At 45.1% G+C, this 16,712-nt stretch overlaps 1 protein-coding gene across 1 annotated transcript in view; it reads right to left on the bottom strand.

Annotated features, from left to right (window-relative positions):
* Positions 1–16,712, bottom strand: part of KIF20B (kinesin family member 20B) — a 556,993-nt gene that overhangs the window by 406,450 nt on the left and 133,831 nt on the right. The window contains exons 5-6 of the mRNA XM_085621389.1: positions 12,824–12,962; positions 6,286–6,470 (exon numbers count right to left, since the gene is read on the bottom strand). Coding sequence (XP_085477515.1) covers positions 6,286–6,470; positions 12,824–12,962 — 324 coding nt within the window. The remainder of the gene's footprint in view (positions 1–6,285; positions 6,471–12,823; positions 12,963–16,712) is intronic.

Here is a 16,712-nt window from a genome sequence, read left to right as displayed (position 1 = left end):
CGGCACCCCATAGAGCAGCACCATGAAACCAATCTGGTGTACGTGCGCTTTACAAGAAACTTTTTAACATTACATTACCTGTTTACACACTGAGAAGTTGGCCTGGCATAAGCTGTCCTCTAGTTATAGGGGACACCTTGTACCAGTCCAATTCGACTCTTATGGCGATAGGTTAAAGACAACCTTTAAAGAAAGCTATCCTAGTGGGAGCTGTGGAGAGCAGCCTTCAGGCTAAGTCTTGAAGGAGTGTTAAGCTTATTGTTTTACCATAGATAACCTCTTGAATAACCAAATGAATGAGTAGTCGACACAGGTATATATATGAAATATATGTATTTATTCTAGGAATAACCCCACTAGTCTCTTTATGAGGCTAGAGGTGAAGATACAATTCAAACAAGCATTGATAGTTACAATAAATAGCACTGGAATCACAGGGCCCGGGGGGGGGGGGGGGGACCAAACCATATATCAAAAAAGTGGTATAAGAATCACAACAATTCTACAGACAATGCCTAGGGCATTTAGGGTCGCTGGCCCCTTGTGAAACCACCCAAGGTAGTGAGGAAGGGGACCCACGGGAGACGCGTGCAGTGGCTAAAGCTACTGTCGGGATCTCTATTAAAGACTATGGAGAATGTCGCGGTTGGATTTTACAAGTTTAAAAACACTTCTAGCAGGAGTTCAAGTTCAATACTTAAGAGTTAAGCTTTTGAAGAGCCCACACCCACGAGAGTACCGAGGTACCACTGTTACCTGCCCCAGGGAAGCCGGGTGCATAGGTCGTTTTCGATGTCGGTTCGCGGGCTGATTTTCAATGGCAACACGTGAAGAACTGCTGCTAGCCAAAAGCGTCGTCGTTGTCGTGAAGAATGAAAATGTAGATCTTGTAGAGAAGGACCTGAAAGCAGAGGGAACAGAGTCTGGGTCACGGCACAGTGACCAGGGGGCTCAAGAGAAGGAGCCCTTCAATGTCCGGTGCTTCCAGGTGGAAGAGGTGTAGCTTGGATCGTCAGCCACGGGGTCCAGGAGGCGTCAAGGAAGGCCAGCTTCTGGAGGGTGAGGGTCGCTGCGGTGTTAGTGTCCGGATTGGATCCACTGAGCCTTGGCAACCGCAACCCACGCAAGAAACACAAAACTGCTACTGGTGCAGACCCACTAGGTCTGAGCGAGGTCTCCAGCGAGGAGACTGAAGAGCAGGCCTGGAGCAACCAGGGAAACTCTTGGAATCGAAGATTGACCTCCGCTAGGGCCCACAAGTCGAGAGACAAGGGACCGCGGGAGGCAGCAAATTGGCGTGCGTAAAGATACGCCCACGGGTCGCCGGAGCGGGCTAGGGCGTCGATCTTTGACACAGATGATGCTGAGGGGTTGGCTCAATAATGGGCCAAAGCACAACTTCCCCACTCGCCGGGGTCGGGTGCTGTGCAAGAGGTGGCTGGTGTCCTGGGGTATTGGGTATCTCGGCACCCACGGGGTCCACGGTGCTGAGCTTTGCTGTGCACACTCACTGGCCTCTGGGATGCTTGGAAACCCACCTCAAGGTAGGAAAGAGTCGATGTCCGTAGGAGCAGCGAGGTTCCAACCGGGTCACTTGCAGTGTTTCAGGTGCCTGCCAAGCAGGGGGGTAACTCCTTTACCCCAAGGGAGATTTCTTCAGGTAGCTGTGCGGCAGCAAGTCGAAGTTCAAGTCTGTGAAGTTCAAGAATATTCTGAGGCTCTGGGGACCCAGTATTCACCTTCATCCCAAGATTAGGGGAGTGTCCAGATCAGAGCCCACCAATGAGAGGTCAGGCGGGAAAAGGGTGGCTACAACCTCTCCCCTTTGTGTGTTTCCCGCCAGGGCAGGGGACAGGATGCCCCTGAACCAGTTCTAGGCGGTGTATGCAGAATGTAGACACCGGGGAAGCCTACGTGCAACTCTGAAAGGCATTGCACTCACCCAGTTCCAATCCAGAGTCTGTCTGGGGAGGTGGGAACACCTCCCTGCAACAGGATCCCTATTGTCCAGCTGCCGTGGCTGGAGTTCTGCCCAGCAACAGGCAGCCGGAGTCGTGTGGGTGGCGGTTAGCATCCATTTTGTACTACGTGTGCACTTTTAAATTGGTGTCTAAATTCTGCCGCTTTTCCCATATTGCCCCTCTAGCAGGGGGGAATCATGCCCTCAGTCCCATGGCTGGATTGGGGGTATGATTCCTACATGTTTGACACTAAACACGATATGGTTCTGTGTAGCCATTCTCAAGTAATCACGCTATCGCGATATACTTATAATGCTGTTAAGAGTATATGGTATGGCTACACTACAAACAACGCAGCAATGATTTTACGAAGGTTGCAGAGGGGCCCTACTCAGGTAGGGGTCGCCCCCTCACACATATCTCAGCACCCTGCCTTGTAGGATTAGCAAGGCCTGCTTTAGGGGTGACCTATGAGGATATATGTGTTGTATTAAGTGGGATACAGGATACCTATATCCCTGTAAGGAGTGCAAGCACCACCTTACCCAGACTACAGTAGTGGTCTGGTGCTGTCATTTGGTATGGCTGTCCCAGGGGTGGCACAATAAGTGCTGCAGCCCCTGGTAGGCCTCTGAGGGACCCATGCCCTGGGTGCCTAGGGTACCATCTACAAGGGGCTGATAGGGTGTCCTCAGTATCCAATTGGAATGTACCTAGGGTACTCACATCAGTTTTAGGGAAGAAGAAGATAGGTTGGGGTCCTGGATGGCAGGATCCCTACCAGACTAGTCAAAAACCATTCCAATTCCAGGCAAAAAGTTGGGGGCAACCATAGAGTCAGATTCCACCTTCCTACACACACTATGTCACACTTCTCATCGTAGCTTTAGAGCTCTCAAAACAAAGCCCATAACCAACAATACAAATAGCACTGACCTAACCACTAACCTAGGTTTCTGGAGTAGCACGCGGTCTGGCGTAAATTACTATAATGCATTGTCATGGGTAGTAAACACTAAATAAATGCAACAACAAAAGTGCTTGCTCACTTTTTTATCCAGCAAAAGATAATGGACTTCCTACAGACTTAGGAAATGTCAGTCCATCCTACAAATAGTGAAAGTCAATTGTCAGTGCTAAGATGTCTCACAGGTTGTTCTGGGCACGAACCATTCTGGATAATTTACAGTGTTATAAATGTCGAGAATAGACTCCAACTGTAACAGTAAATCAATGGTAGTAGTATATATTATGAGTACAACAAGAGCAGCCCATAATCCCATAATTTGGGCAACGAACGACTATCAATGAAGACAATGCTTCTAACTAGATTCGTTAATAAGTACATTCAAATAAACAGTGAAACCACTGTATGCAATCAATGCCAATACAATACAACATACCACCAACATATTTGCGTGAAAAGATTTTTTATTCAAATTATCCACCGAGTGAGAATGTCAAAAAATCATCACAATCGAAGTATGCAATGTGTACCCAGGGCAACTGCAAACTAATGGCGAGTGCCAATATTGGGAATTCTTGTGCGTTTCTACACAACTAAACAACTTTATACACTTTGCAGAGTTCCAAGAGAATAAGTATAGTTTGTATGTTGTTTGGTAGTCAATGACATTTCAAACCCTCAACCTGATAAAGGGATCTCATGAGGACAGCTGGATTCAAAGTATGTCTGTCTTGATCAGAGCACATGTGATCAGTTAGAAGGCCAACTGAGAAAATTAGGGTAATACTCACTCAGGGGTTTCAACCCGGAGTAGTTGAAACGCTTGACGCAATGTTAAGCGCCACAGACAGAAAAAGAATTGCCAACGAGATCTTATGGCTCCAATGACCTTGTGCAGGGTCGAGTGCGGAGCCGTTCCATTGTGACGTCCTCGTCGACGTGGGAGAGCTACGGAGAAAGGTTTCCGTGGAATGCTGCGCAAGGAGTAATTCAAAAGGTGAGGAATCCACAGGCAGATTTATCCACCAGAAGCCTAAAATATACATTAAGGTTCTCCCTGGACTCAAAGAAGCTCCCACTGCATTCACCAAAAAGCAAGCAAGAAAGTTATTGTTATTCTGTTCTCAGAGGCGCACCTTCAGTCCAACTCTGATCCAACTAGAGGGCTGGTTTAGAACAGCTAAAGACTTCCCCATAACCAATGTGTCCTGTGTACAGCAAGCTCTGGTGTCAGTCTCTCTCATCCCTCCGTCACTTTGACCTTTGCTTCAGACCCTCACTCGTTTCCCCGTCCACTCATAGGCATCTGCTTTTACCTTATGCCTTCTCCAGTTTATCTCCCATATGGTCTTCTCTAACTCATTGTGTCATCCTAGTTTTTCCCCTTCCTCTCTCCTTTTATTCCTCTACTAGCAGTTCACTCTAGCTTAGCTTGTACTGGTCCCTCTCTGTGTCTGCCTCTCCTATCTGCCAGTCTCTCCTTTTCTTGCTTCTCATTTTTCTGCTGCTTCCACTCCAGGGCACTATAATTTAGCCATATAGCCCACTGCCGAGGGCTATACCAGTTGTCAAAAGGCCCTGAAACAGGCCTATATCAGGCCTATAATGGGGGGAGGGTCTGGGACAGAAGGGCTATAAGGCTATTCGAAAATTCCACCGAATGAGGGCAGAATGTTCGACATAAAAAATGTAGAAACACTGTGAAACACATTGGAATGTTCGAGCAGAAGGCCCATACCAGCCATTATTAGCACAGAGCCTCTTCACTGTCCCAGCATGTAGCACAGGCTAGACAGAGCGGATGGTGGCCAGCACTGCTGCTTTGGTCTGTGGAAGCAACCTAGCAGTACTGGAGGCCATACAGCAGCCAGAAGTGTGGTAAAGGAGTGAAGACTTTTGTAGCGCTCACTGTGAATCAGTACCGCAGGTCAGACTATGCAGATATCCTGGAGGCCTGCTGTAACAGAGTGGGGCTTAGAAGGGCAGGGTGCCCAGAATCATAGATGGTAGCCCCGCTGTCATTGTGCACCAGCTGAGTATCTAACCTTAGCAGATTTCTCTCTCTCCCCTCCACATAATGCCTAAATCATTTTGCCCATCTACATGCCACAGTTAGCTCGGTCGATCCTGGATGGATGTTTATACAGGTCCCTGACAACTTTGACAAAAGCACGTTCACAATGGCAGTCACTAGGTGTAACAAAGAGAACTGCTTAAAAAGCTGTGCTTCAGAGTAACAAGGTACAGAATAACACGCCGGAGGATTTTCTTGAATAATCAGAGCTGACAAAAGAACACAAGTTCTTATTAAGAAGAACCAAAGCAATCTGTGCTGACCTTCACTAGAAGGACAGATGGAAAACACAGACTGCTGCGAGGGCTGCTGCTTAGAAAAATGTGGGTTTGCCTTCAAGGTCTAGGCGCCTAGTAATAACAGTCTGCCTTTGATGTTACGATACAGGTTTGGAGGGTCAAAGTTATGAAACCAAAGAGGAAACTGATGGAAACCAGATCTGCTGTATGCGTGATGTTGAAAACCTACAACTGTATTTGAAAATTGCATTACTGGACAACTTATGGAGTGCTCAATTGAGTTTTTCCATCAGTTGCTACAGAGTGAGCTTTGAGGACCTCAGGAAAGCCTGGAACAACAAACTGAGTAAAGCATAGAGGACTACATCGGGTAACAAAAGGAAGAGTCCAGACAAGGGAAGAACAATTTTCATTACTATGTTATGCTGAATGCCGCTAAAGAGTGTTTCAAATGGTAATCATTAAAGAGTATTCTATGGTGACTTACCTCCTCCTTTTTCCAGTTCTGCGCCTTGACAACACCCTTACAAGAAAAAGAGCTGTTGGAGGTAAAAATCTATAATTGGCCAGCGGACTGGAGAGACCCAGTGGGATGCAACCAAAATATTTAATGGGTTTGACGGTGGCTAGGGCTTACTTTCTACTTCTAGTATTACTTTTAGTTGTTTGCATGCCTTATTCTCTTAGTCGTTCCGGGTAGGGAAGTGGGGGTTCTTATCCCTGTCCCAAGGGGTTAGGGCAGGGTTTCCTCTCCTCTAAGCAAGGGTATGCAGAGAATGTGGGGTAAGCCCAGTTTTAGTGTTTGAGTCTTAATCAACTACTGCATCTTTGCGGTCTTTCTTCCACCCAATAGCGAGTCACTGCACCGGTTTTTCAGTTGCTCATAGATTTGGGATTTTATATGGTCTCTGTGAGCAGTTTAAATTACGGGTATAACTACCTCAAGCTATGTCAAATGTGATTGTACATGAGACTATGTTCTCTGCCCAATAAACAAACAGTTAAAAAAAAAGTGTTTAAGAAAATTGGAAATATAAACACTACCTCTTTAGTAAGACGGAGCACGGCATTTTTAATGGCAATTTCCTTTTTTACTTGCTCTTTGGTGAGTCTCACAAAATCTCTACATCTATGTGGTTTTAGGTCCATCTTTGAATAGTGCTTATTTTGAATACTACCGAACAGCATTTTCATTGACCGTGGTAAAATACCATGGTGATCTGGTGTACCTGTAAGAAAACAAAAAACATTTATTAACAAAAAATGTGTAGTTCTCATTTTTATTATCTGACAGCCTTTAGTTTATTGAGGAATGTTTCTATGCCAACCTTACATCATTTACAACTGTCTGTAAAAGCAATCAATGGGGATACAGATTTAGGAAGTATTGGAGGGTGCAAGGTGGTGGTGGGGGGGGAGGGTTAAAACTTGAACGGCACACACCAGCAAACTCGTTCCACTTTACCTACCTCTTCCACATTACAACAGGACCTCACCAACATGCACATTGGAAAATAAAAAAACAGGTTTGGTCTGACAACTTATTTTGATCTGTCGTCTATAATCTTAAGGATGCTTGATGAACTTAGGAAACAAGCACTCTTAGATGGTTGCAGCACAATAACTCATTAGTATTGAGAAACAGGATATCTAAAAGCACTTAAGTCTGTGGACTCCTTCATACGTTATATAGTTGTATTATGCTACTGTGTGCCATAACGCACTAGTCTGGGAGTTGATGGAAGCATCTCATTTTCTCCCGTTTTCCCTCAAAGAATTAAGTTTGCAGCGATCAGAGGACGACTGCCAATTTGAGCAGTGTAGAAAGCAGCAGTTCAGTATTCCTCTGAAATAGTGGTCATTTTCAGCTGTAACGTACCCACCTCATTTATTGAAGGACAGGCTCAAATAGCAGTGACTTCATAACTTTAGCGGTGTTTTACCATCACACTACTTGCAACACTTGTCAAATGTGCCTAGACATACAAGATACGATGGGTAGCTCCCGTAAATGAAAATAAATGCTACCTGGTGCCAACGGGCACAGCAACAGCATTCACCCAGGCACCTTTACAATTTCCCACTGAAATCTCCCCTCCAGCTTCCATCTCACTGACTCAAATAGGTCTATTAAACGTCTAATAAAATTGTACGATGAGATATAGAGGCACTTGAGATCTGCCTTTCAAAGTTAGTTTTAAATCTAACAGTTTACAGTTCACATAAGCTATTAAAACCCAATACCTCCACAAACACTTCAGCTGTCAGTTTATTTCTTGCAATCTTGAATCTACTTTGCTATACCTTCTACATAAAAATCTGATTTATTGTGGCTCTATACCCAATCCCTAAATGGTAAAAGAATTTGGCAGGCATATACAAAACTCTACAACACGTCCACATTAGGACAATGCCATGGGGGATCTGGAGCATCTGTCAATCTTAAAGCCTAAGTTGTGGCAGTTCCTCTCAGATGCGTTGTTAAGGCTTTTGTATTTGGGCGCTCCTAAATGGAATGCTGCTGTGGTGGTGTTGGTATGGACCATCATCACCTTGCACCCAGTGACCAATACAAAAAATAATTGTGGCTGGAATATTGTCTTCAACATCACTTCAGTTTTATTAATTCAGATACAAACTTCATAAAAAGTAAAAAGAAAAAAAAGAAATCTTCGCCTGTACATATTATTTAGCATAAAGCACAAAAGCATTATCTTAATTTGCTAACCAGTTACCAGTAATGATCACATTTTGTAGTCCACAAAGTCCTCTGATGATCATAAACTACCAGATCCAACAAAGCTGGATTTTATACGAAAATCACATTAGGCTAAACTCTAACCATATTATCATATAGCTACAATGAGGCAAGCCTTTTATAACATTCAAAATATTCTAATTAAAATGTTAATTTTATTTCTACCATTCCAAATCAAAATATGGTATACTCTTTCCAATAGAAGTGAGTTTGACATCAGGATATGCTTACCGTATATTGGTTATTACAAGATGATTATATATTAAATATTTACTGAAAAAAACAAAAGTTAAACATAGTTAGGTGAATGTCAGTGACATTAACGTTTTGAACTAAAAAGCCACAGAAATTCACCATTTATAGTTAGAAGCTCTAACTATAGCTGGCGCCCGCAATGCACTGCTTATGACCTCACATATGGCATCATTCATGACATGTTCTATGACATCATTTATGACATCTCTTATGACATCTGAAATGACAATTGAGGACATCACTGATTACATAATCCAATGAGTAAGCTAGTTCGATTTTGAGTTTACATAGTGGCGGGTAACTACCAGATTACTTTTCTACCAAATTCTTTTTTTTAGCCGTTGTCCTGCTAATCTGTGCAAGCGTTTACAAAATGCATGTGCTCCTAATGAACCATAGGTGTGTGGAGGTATGAACAGGTTATAAATCTTTATAGTGGATACTCACTCTGTGTGCAGATGGAAGGTAACTAGTGCTCATTATGTTCCACAGAGTTTTTTTGGTTCTGTAGAAGAAGCTTTCAATAGGAGTGAGATTTTATGTAGTAGATACTTATTTTTGTAAGCAGTCTTGAGTTATTAGACAGAATCGTCTTAGCATGAAAATTTCTACTTAACATAGAAGACTGTGTGCACTAGAAACTAAGCTATTTACATGTGCTTGAAAGATGGGCTATCTGTATGGTGTTCAGCACAGCATGCAGGTTGTAGGATGTGTAGAACCTTCAGATCATGGGTATTTTTTTTTTTTCACTACACTGTTCTTAGTAGATACTCGTTTTTAGGTAGAGCCTAGAGCAGCGCATGCGCTGCATGTTGCTCAACTTTTAGTAAGGGGGTTTTCAAAGTGCTACCACAGGCATTTTGGTGGCCTTAAGCTTGCATGCACGCAAGCGTGCACGCACGTAGCCCCCATCTTTCTTTTCTCCTCTGTCACGGGTAATTAAGTGATTGCGATCACTTTCACTTTCGGCACCCGCACCCTCTGAGGCTCAGTCTTCCTCTTCCTTCCCACTCCTCCCCCAGAGGTGCCGGCCCGTCTTCACGCCCCTCTATGGGGGTGCAGACCGTTCCTCTGCTCTCTCCCTCGGGGTGCAGACCATTCCTCATGAGGGGCAGCGCTTCTCTCACTCCTTTGATGCGCAGACCCGTCCGCACTCTTACCTAAAGGTGCAGACCTGTCCTCACTCCGGAGGTGCAGCCCTCCTCCTCACTCCTGCCCCAGAGGAGCAGACCGTTTCTCGCACCAATCCCTGCAGACACAGACCCTTCCTCGCCCAGGCTGCAGCTCTCTTCCTCCCACTCCTCTCCCAGAGGTGCCGGCCCGTCTTCACTTCTCTCCCCGGAGGACCAGTTCATCCCTTGAAGCTCTCAGCAGTTCGGCCTGGCTGCCCTCTCAATGCCCGTGGTGACGTGGTACAGGGCAGACTGGAAGCACCTCCGCGGGTGGGCACCTTGGCAGTCCATTGTGCCCTCTTAGTGGGCTGTAGAAGTTGGGTGCCAGGTTTGCTGCCACTTGCAGCAGGCGGACAAAGGAGCGCTGTCCCTGCCAGCCTGCGGGCTCAGCCTCCAGGGTTGGACAAGTGTCCTTTCTGTGCTCTCTCCTCTCTAACGCCCTCCCTTCTTCCTCACACAGGTTGTTCGCTGACCCAGGTTGTTCGCTGTCACAGCTCTGCCCACGCGCGCTCTGAGTGTGATTCTAGTCTCTGCTCTGCCTGTGTGGGCGCGTGTTGTGAGTACTCTGTGTGTGCCAGTGTGCGCACTGTGTGCCCGTGTGCCCGTGTGCGCACTGTGTGTGCCCGTGTGCGCACTGTGTGTGCGCGTGTATACTATGTGTGTACGTGTGTGCGCCGTCTATGGATTGTCTGTGTACGCTGGTGTCTCTATATGTGCCAGCCACTTTCTATGTGTTTATATCCCAGCGTGACACCATGATGTGTCTATGAGTGTCAAATTGTACAGCATGCCAATATTCCAATTGTTGTCATTCCCTGTATGCTTCTCTGTGTCTTGTAACTGTCACTTTCTAGCTTGCACCCATTCTTTTATGTCTTCCTAGGTGTTAGCTTTAAGTCGATGGCTGTTAGCGTGTGTATCTGTCCTACTTTGTCTGCACCCGTACTTCTGCAAGTTTCTATCTGCTGGTCTATGTGTCTCTTTCGCTATGGATGTCAGTCTGTGTGCGCGTCTCTCTGGCTCCCATCTAGAGTGCGTCTATATGCACGAGTGCACTCTTCAGTGTGTGGCAAGCTCTGTCTAGCTCTGTGTCTGCACATGTCCTTCTCTTTATATTGACTGATGTCTTTGCCCATTCTCTTCCTACCATCACACATTTCTATCCAATGTCTTGCTCCCTGCTCTTTCTCTATCACATCCGACTTTTCTTTAGCCACACGGGTCCTTCTTTCCCTCCTTGCACCCATCTTCTCTCACCTGTTTCCATCTTTTGTCCCTTCTTTCACGCAACTGCCGCACTTTATCTGCCCTTTCTTTCTTTATCCTATATTTTTCATCATTCTATTTTATCTCATTTGCAATTCTATTATCTGCTGATCTTCGCTTCTCACTCACTCGTTCCACTCTATTACCCCTCCGCCGTTATTATGTCTTTGCTTTCCTTTTCTCTTTCCTACCTACCGTCTCCTTCCCTCTCGTGTTCTTTCTATTTGGTCTCGCATTTTCCTGCTCTCTCTTCATTTCCTCCACTCCCACCCCATTCATTCATCCTTTTCTCTCTTCGCTTAATCTGTGGTTACCCCTTCTCTTCCCTTTTCATGTTTTCGGCTGTGGTGACTCCTTCTCCCTTTTCATGTTTTTTATCGTGTACCTCCGCATTCAACTCTCCTTTCTTCTCTTCTTTCAAAACTCCGCTCCACTCTTCTGTCGCCTGTTTGGAGTGACCAGCCGCTTCAGGGCGGAAAAGCCCTGAATAATCAAGGGCTTAGGGACCCCGCATTAGGGTCCTGCTCCTCATTTAATTCAGAAATGGCTCTCCCCCGTCTCCTGGAGCTCTTCTCCTGTCTTCTATAATTCGCTTAAATTCTACCTCATCTCAGTTTGATTACCCTCTCCTCTCTTCCGAGGTCTCACACTGGTGTCTCCTCGCTATCATTCCTCCCTTCTCCTTTTGCTCTGTTCTCGCGCTGTTGTCTGCACCCCATGTTTCTTCTGATCCAATCACCGGAGCAGAGGTTCGGACACGGTCTCTGATCCGTTCTGACTGCCTCTTTCCTCAGCCATTATTTTGGGAGGGAGGAGGCGTTTAACACCGTGAATCCCTTTCACAGTCTCGGGTGACACCAGGGGTGATCCTGCCCTAGGGAAAACCGCTGTCCCGCCTCCTCGTAAGCAACAAACTCAGACATGTTCTGGTTTGGAAAGGCAAGTTTTAGTGCAGAAACGTGACCGAGATACCGAAGTCCTTTAATATTGATTATCGAGGCTGATTCATTGGAATGGGGCAGGCCAAGGAAAGTAAGTGCCTCTTTCTACCCAGCTGCCCTTCCTGAAAACTTTTACTGTTTCAGAGCCACAATGATGAACAAGCATTGGCATAGCCAAAAGGTCTCGCTTTTGGGACCTTATAAGTGTTTAGCCTTGCAACAGTTGGTGTTGGACCAAGGATATTGTGCTGCATAACTAAATGCTTATAAGGTCCCAAAGGCGAGACCTATTGGCTATGCCAATGCTTGTTTTAGATCTATTTTAGGCACAGTTAGTGGAGGGGTGGTTACCATACTGTGCAATTGAAAGTGAGCTCTGCTGGGAATAATTTACTCCAGTGAAAAAAAATCACTATACACAAAATCTCAACACAGTCACATCTGAGGAGGTAGTTAATTCCATCTAAACATTCATAAAATGGGACCACAGAGACCCTCATAACTAATCAGGATTCGGTTCAGTACAACACACACATGCTTGATTTTGCTAAGTTGTTGTTTAAAAACAAACAAAAAAAAAAAGCTGCAACCCCTTATGCCGAGACTTAAGCCACATGCTGACATGCTAACCCATGCATCTTAACCATCTTTAGATATCTCCAGGGAGAGAGTAAGGCTACATTAAATAACTATATATAGCTAAACATAATTCTCTAACAACTGGGTGCATTTAAGACTAGCTTTTAGAACTTGTTTTTTGTAGTTGCATACTCTTGGCTTTTGATGTGTCAAGGACAGTTAAAGAATATCTGTTATATGATTACACTTCCAGTCTCACTTGTGGGCAAATCTTGGATAGATTTTATAGTTACGGGATGATAAATAGCAGTTTCCTATTCTGAAAGCATACTTTAGATTACAAACTTGTCCTATCTTTAAACTTTTTTTATTTGTGGCTTGTTATGGGAATGACACTGTTCCCACACATTGAGAATGGAAGAGGTCTATGGAATAGTTGACGATAAAACACTCAACATCGCACCTGCTACATACAATTAACAATTTCAACAGGTTTTGCAAAACACAGTAAACCAAATAGCAAAACAGAATTAAACCATTTGTGGCAGAGTAGAACAGTAAGCGGCATACATATGTTAAAGGAACCGTTTAACGATCTACTAAAATACCTTGAAACGTATAAGTCTTTCCGGAGTTTGAAACGCCATAAGTAAAAATTAGTCGACTCCGTCCATCCAAGAAGTCGTTCACCAGTTCTTTCACAGTCCCTTCAAAAAATTCTTTCTGCGAAGTTTCAGAACCAAATATCTGAAATGGAAACATTCAAATTTCAAACTTTTAAAGAATTGTCAGCACAACTTTCAGTTGTTTTTTTTCTTTTTGTTACACACATTTGATTACAAAATAAGTGCTTCAATGAGTCCCTGAATTAATTACGTAACAGAAGCAGTCTATTTTGCAAATATAGTTCACCGTGGATAAAAGCACAAGGGAAACATTAACATTTTAATCAGCCTTATGCAAACCAAATTGGAACTGGGAAATTCCACATGCATAGGATGTTTTGTGCAATTATGAATTTCATACACTGCCCGCAGATGAAGTTATGAAATGTGCTGCGCTCATGCAGGTAGTGGCAGCCTGCCCCAGTGAAAGCAAAAGGCTAATCTGATTCAGGCTGGGACTGCATGAATCACCTGGCACTGGGTCGGACATGGGAGCCAGTGGTCTGAAGCTAGATGGTGCCACAGCAGGGTTTCAAAGTCCCTGATGTTCAAGTATTATTTTTAGTTTGTAGGATAGTGCCCCTTTTTGACATGGTCACCCCCACTTTTTGCCTGGTATCTGATGCAATTTTGACATAAGTGCACTGAGTTCCTGCTAATCTGGTCCCAGGGGACAGATCTCCATCCCTAAAACTGTACAAATGTTCCCCAGTCTGCAAAACCTTTAGCACCTCCTGCAAGTCCCTAATAAATGGTACCCCTGGGACCTAGGGCATGGGGACCTAAAAAGGGTCCCCAAGGGCTGCAGCATGTATTGTGACACCTTAACAGGATCCCCTCAGCACCAACATGCAAACTGCCATTGTAGGCTGCGTAACATGGTGCAGAGAAAAGTGGACATGACATGGCACACCTCCTGTGTGCCATGCCTACAAACACTGCATGCAGTATAGGTAAGTTACCCCTACTGCAGGCCTTACAGCCCTAAGGCAGGGTGCACTATACTACACATGTGGACATATATGCACAAACAGATATGCCCCTGTGATATCTAAGTCGATTCTTGGATATTACAAGTGAACAGGGTAGCATTTTCTTTTAATACATGTGCTGGAAACTAGTAAATATGAGTTACCCAGCTACAGGATGGCTTCAATGAAACCCAAGGTGGTTGGTATCAAAACTCTCCTTTTAATAAAACCACACTGACTTCAGTGATGGATTTATTAATAGCTGTACCTAGAGGGCACCTTAGAGGTGCCCTCTGAAACTTACCAACTACTTGTGTGCTGACTGACTGGTGTAAACCAGCCAGCCACCACAGACAGGTTTCTGACCCCCCACGCCCGCAGCTGAGGGCAGAAACAATGTCTGCTCCAGCTGGATGTGTTGTCACCAGGATGGCTAAGTGATCAGCATATCAAGGCAGAAGACTTCAAAGGTTTCTACCACCAGACAGGGGAAATGCCACCCTTGGTCCCATTTGGCATCAGGACAGGAGGCAAAAATAGCTAGTCAGGATTATCCCCCTCTCAAGCTATTACCAGACCGAAGGTGGGCTACTGGAAGTGGACCTACTTTTAGAATCCCAACATTTTAGTTTTGGTGGCATTAGGCTTTCTGGGTCAGGGTTTTGCCCACTTGCAACAGAAAGTGGTTATATAGAGGTGTAAAGACCCTAATTGGATACTACTCATCACTCTGTAACACCCCTAAATTGAGTATTTAGGTGGCACCCCTGAACTCCGATTCGATGGCTCAAGAAGTGAAGGACAATGTGAGCTGCAAGAAAAAGCGAGAACTGAAGATTGCTGTGGACATTTGGTGCCAAACCATGCCTACCGCACCAAGTCTCGACAATCGTGAACCAGTGACTCGTCCTGCAGCTGAACTCTTGGTAAGAATCCAGGTGGACTTGCCAGCATGTCATAAATTGCTAGCAATCTCCTTTTAAGTAGAGGAGCTCCTCCCCTACAGTATGCAGGCACCAAAATACGAAGTCCGGTCTACAGAGTTGCCGCTCCCTGGCCAGCCCAATGCAGCAGCTCCCCAGGAAGAGGAACCTGTGGTCCTGAAGGTCAGATCTGTGCCCCCAACAAGTGAGAGGACACCAGAACTAACTGGAGCCACACAGGACCAATACCCAGGGTACCAGACATCTTGCAACAAGCAGAGTCCAGTTGGGACTCCAAAGCAGCCATTGAGGATGTCAGCACTGCAGAGACCCACTTCCACAGTGGCCCAGCTCTCCCGATTTTCTGCACCCTCAACCGGCGAGAGACTACCTCAAGACACCAGGACACATTGAGCCCAGCCAACCCTTCTATTCTGCATCCGAGCCCAAGACAATCGTACCAATGAACAGACTGTGGTCCCTTGTCCCCAGACCTTCGCCCCTCCCACCAACACCCCCTATCCCCTCCTTGTTGGGAGCTACCGGACTTATTCCTGAGTCCCGCTCTGCAGCTGGTCTCTAGGTGCCCCCGCTCCTTTCCTTACTGGAGTAACATGTACAGCTACCATGTGACCAGCACCTTTGCACCTAGATCCCTCAGGCCAAGTAACATGAAACTACTGGTAGTACTTTGGACCTTGGCCCTCTATGACCCTAAGTCCCAATGGAAACCCTCGGCAGCTGAACACAAATAACTATGCTATACATGTCTTTTTGCCCATAGGAAAGCATTGTGCGTAAAGACATCGAAGTAAACATTGTACTTATCTGCTAAAATCAATATTTTCAAAAGTACTTAATTGCTATCGAAGTTATTGGTATCAAAATGTAAATAAAAATAGAAATTATATTTCTAAATTGATCTCTCATTTAGTGCGAGCGACTCATTTAGTGTGCCTGCGTCTGTCTGCCTGCGCCTCTGTCTGCGTGTGCCTGCGCCTCTGTCTCGGTCTCCGTGTGCCTGCGTCTAGGTCTCCGTCTACGAGTGCCTACGTCTCGGTCTCTTCGTCTGCGTACCTGCATCTGTGTGCCTGCGTAAAAAAAAAAATCTGTGTGCCTGCGTCTCGGTCTCGGTCTGCGTGTGCCTGCGTCACTGGACGCACACAGACGCGCACACGGGGGCACACAGGGGCAGGCAGACAGACAGACGCAGGCACACGCAGACAGACACACACAGGCACATGCAGACAGACGTACAAAAGAATTGACAGACTTCAATATTGACGTCATTACAGTATTATCTGGCATATTTGGTGAGGCACATTCTACCCCTGAAACAACCAGATATGCTTCTCAGTGGTCTATATCTAGAGGTAAAAAACTGATCTTATCAGAAATTAAAAGCTCCATCAACATAATTTCATACCTGGTGGGTATGAATGTGCTTCATCAGAAGCGCAGACAACACAATCTACCAAAAGCACATTCTCTTCATCTCTCCAGGAAACTTTGGGACACTTACTTACACAAACAAACCACAAAAAAACATTATCAAACTGTGTACAAAACCAGCTCGATTAATACATCAAAGATCAATAATTTACCCATGAACAGGACTACCACTCAGGCAACAATATGATCCAGCAAACAAACCCCCTCTTACCATCTTCTTTCCTCTCCTCTTTTTTATTCCACCATTCATTCCTTTCAAATAAGAAAATCAGTTCCTCCAACCTGGTATGCTTACTAAATTAGCACATCATTTACATGCTTCATTCAGGAAAGAATGTGCTTTGTTACACCTGTCTGACGTGATGCATGTCAAAATAAATACCAAAAAAATGTAGGAAATCACAAAAAATATCCATTTAATTTAAAGAGACATTTATCAATAGGTTTCAATGAACACAAGTTGATTGTTCAAAATACAATTCTTGC

Source organism: Triturus cristatus, chromosome 1_2 (assembly GCF_964204655.1).
Source record: "Triturus cristatus chromosome 1_2, aTriCri1.1, whole genome shotgun sequence".
NCBI classification, from domain to species: Eukaryota; Metazoa; Chordata; class Amphibia; order Caudata; family Salamandridae; genus Triturus; species Triturus cristatus.
Note: the sequence above shows the minus strand (reverse complement) of the source record. Positions and strands in the feature narration are given on the sequence as shown.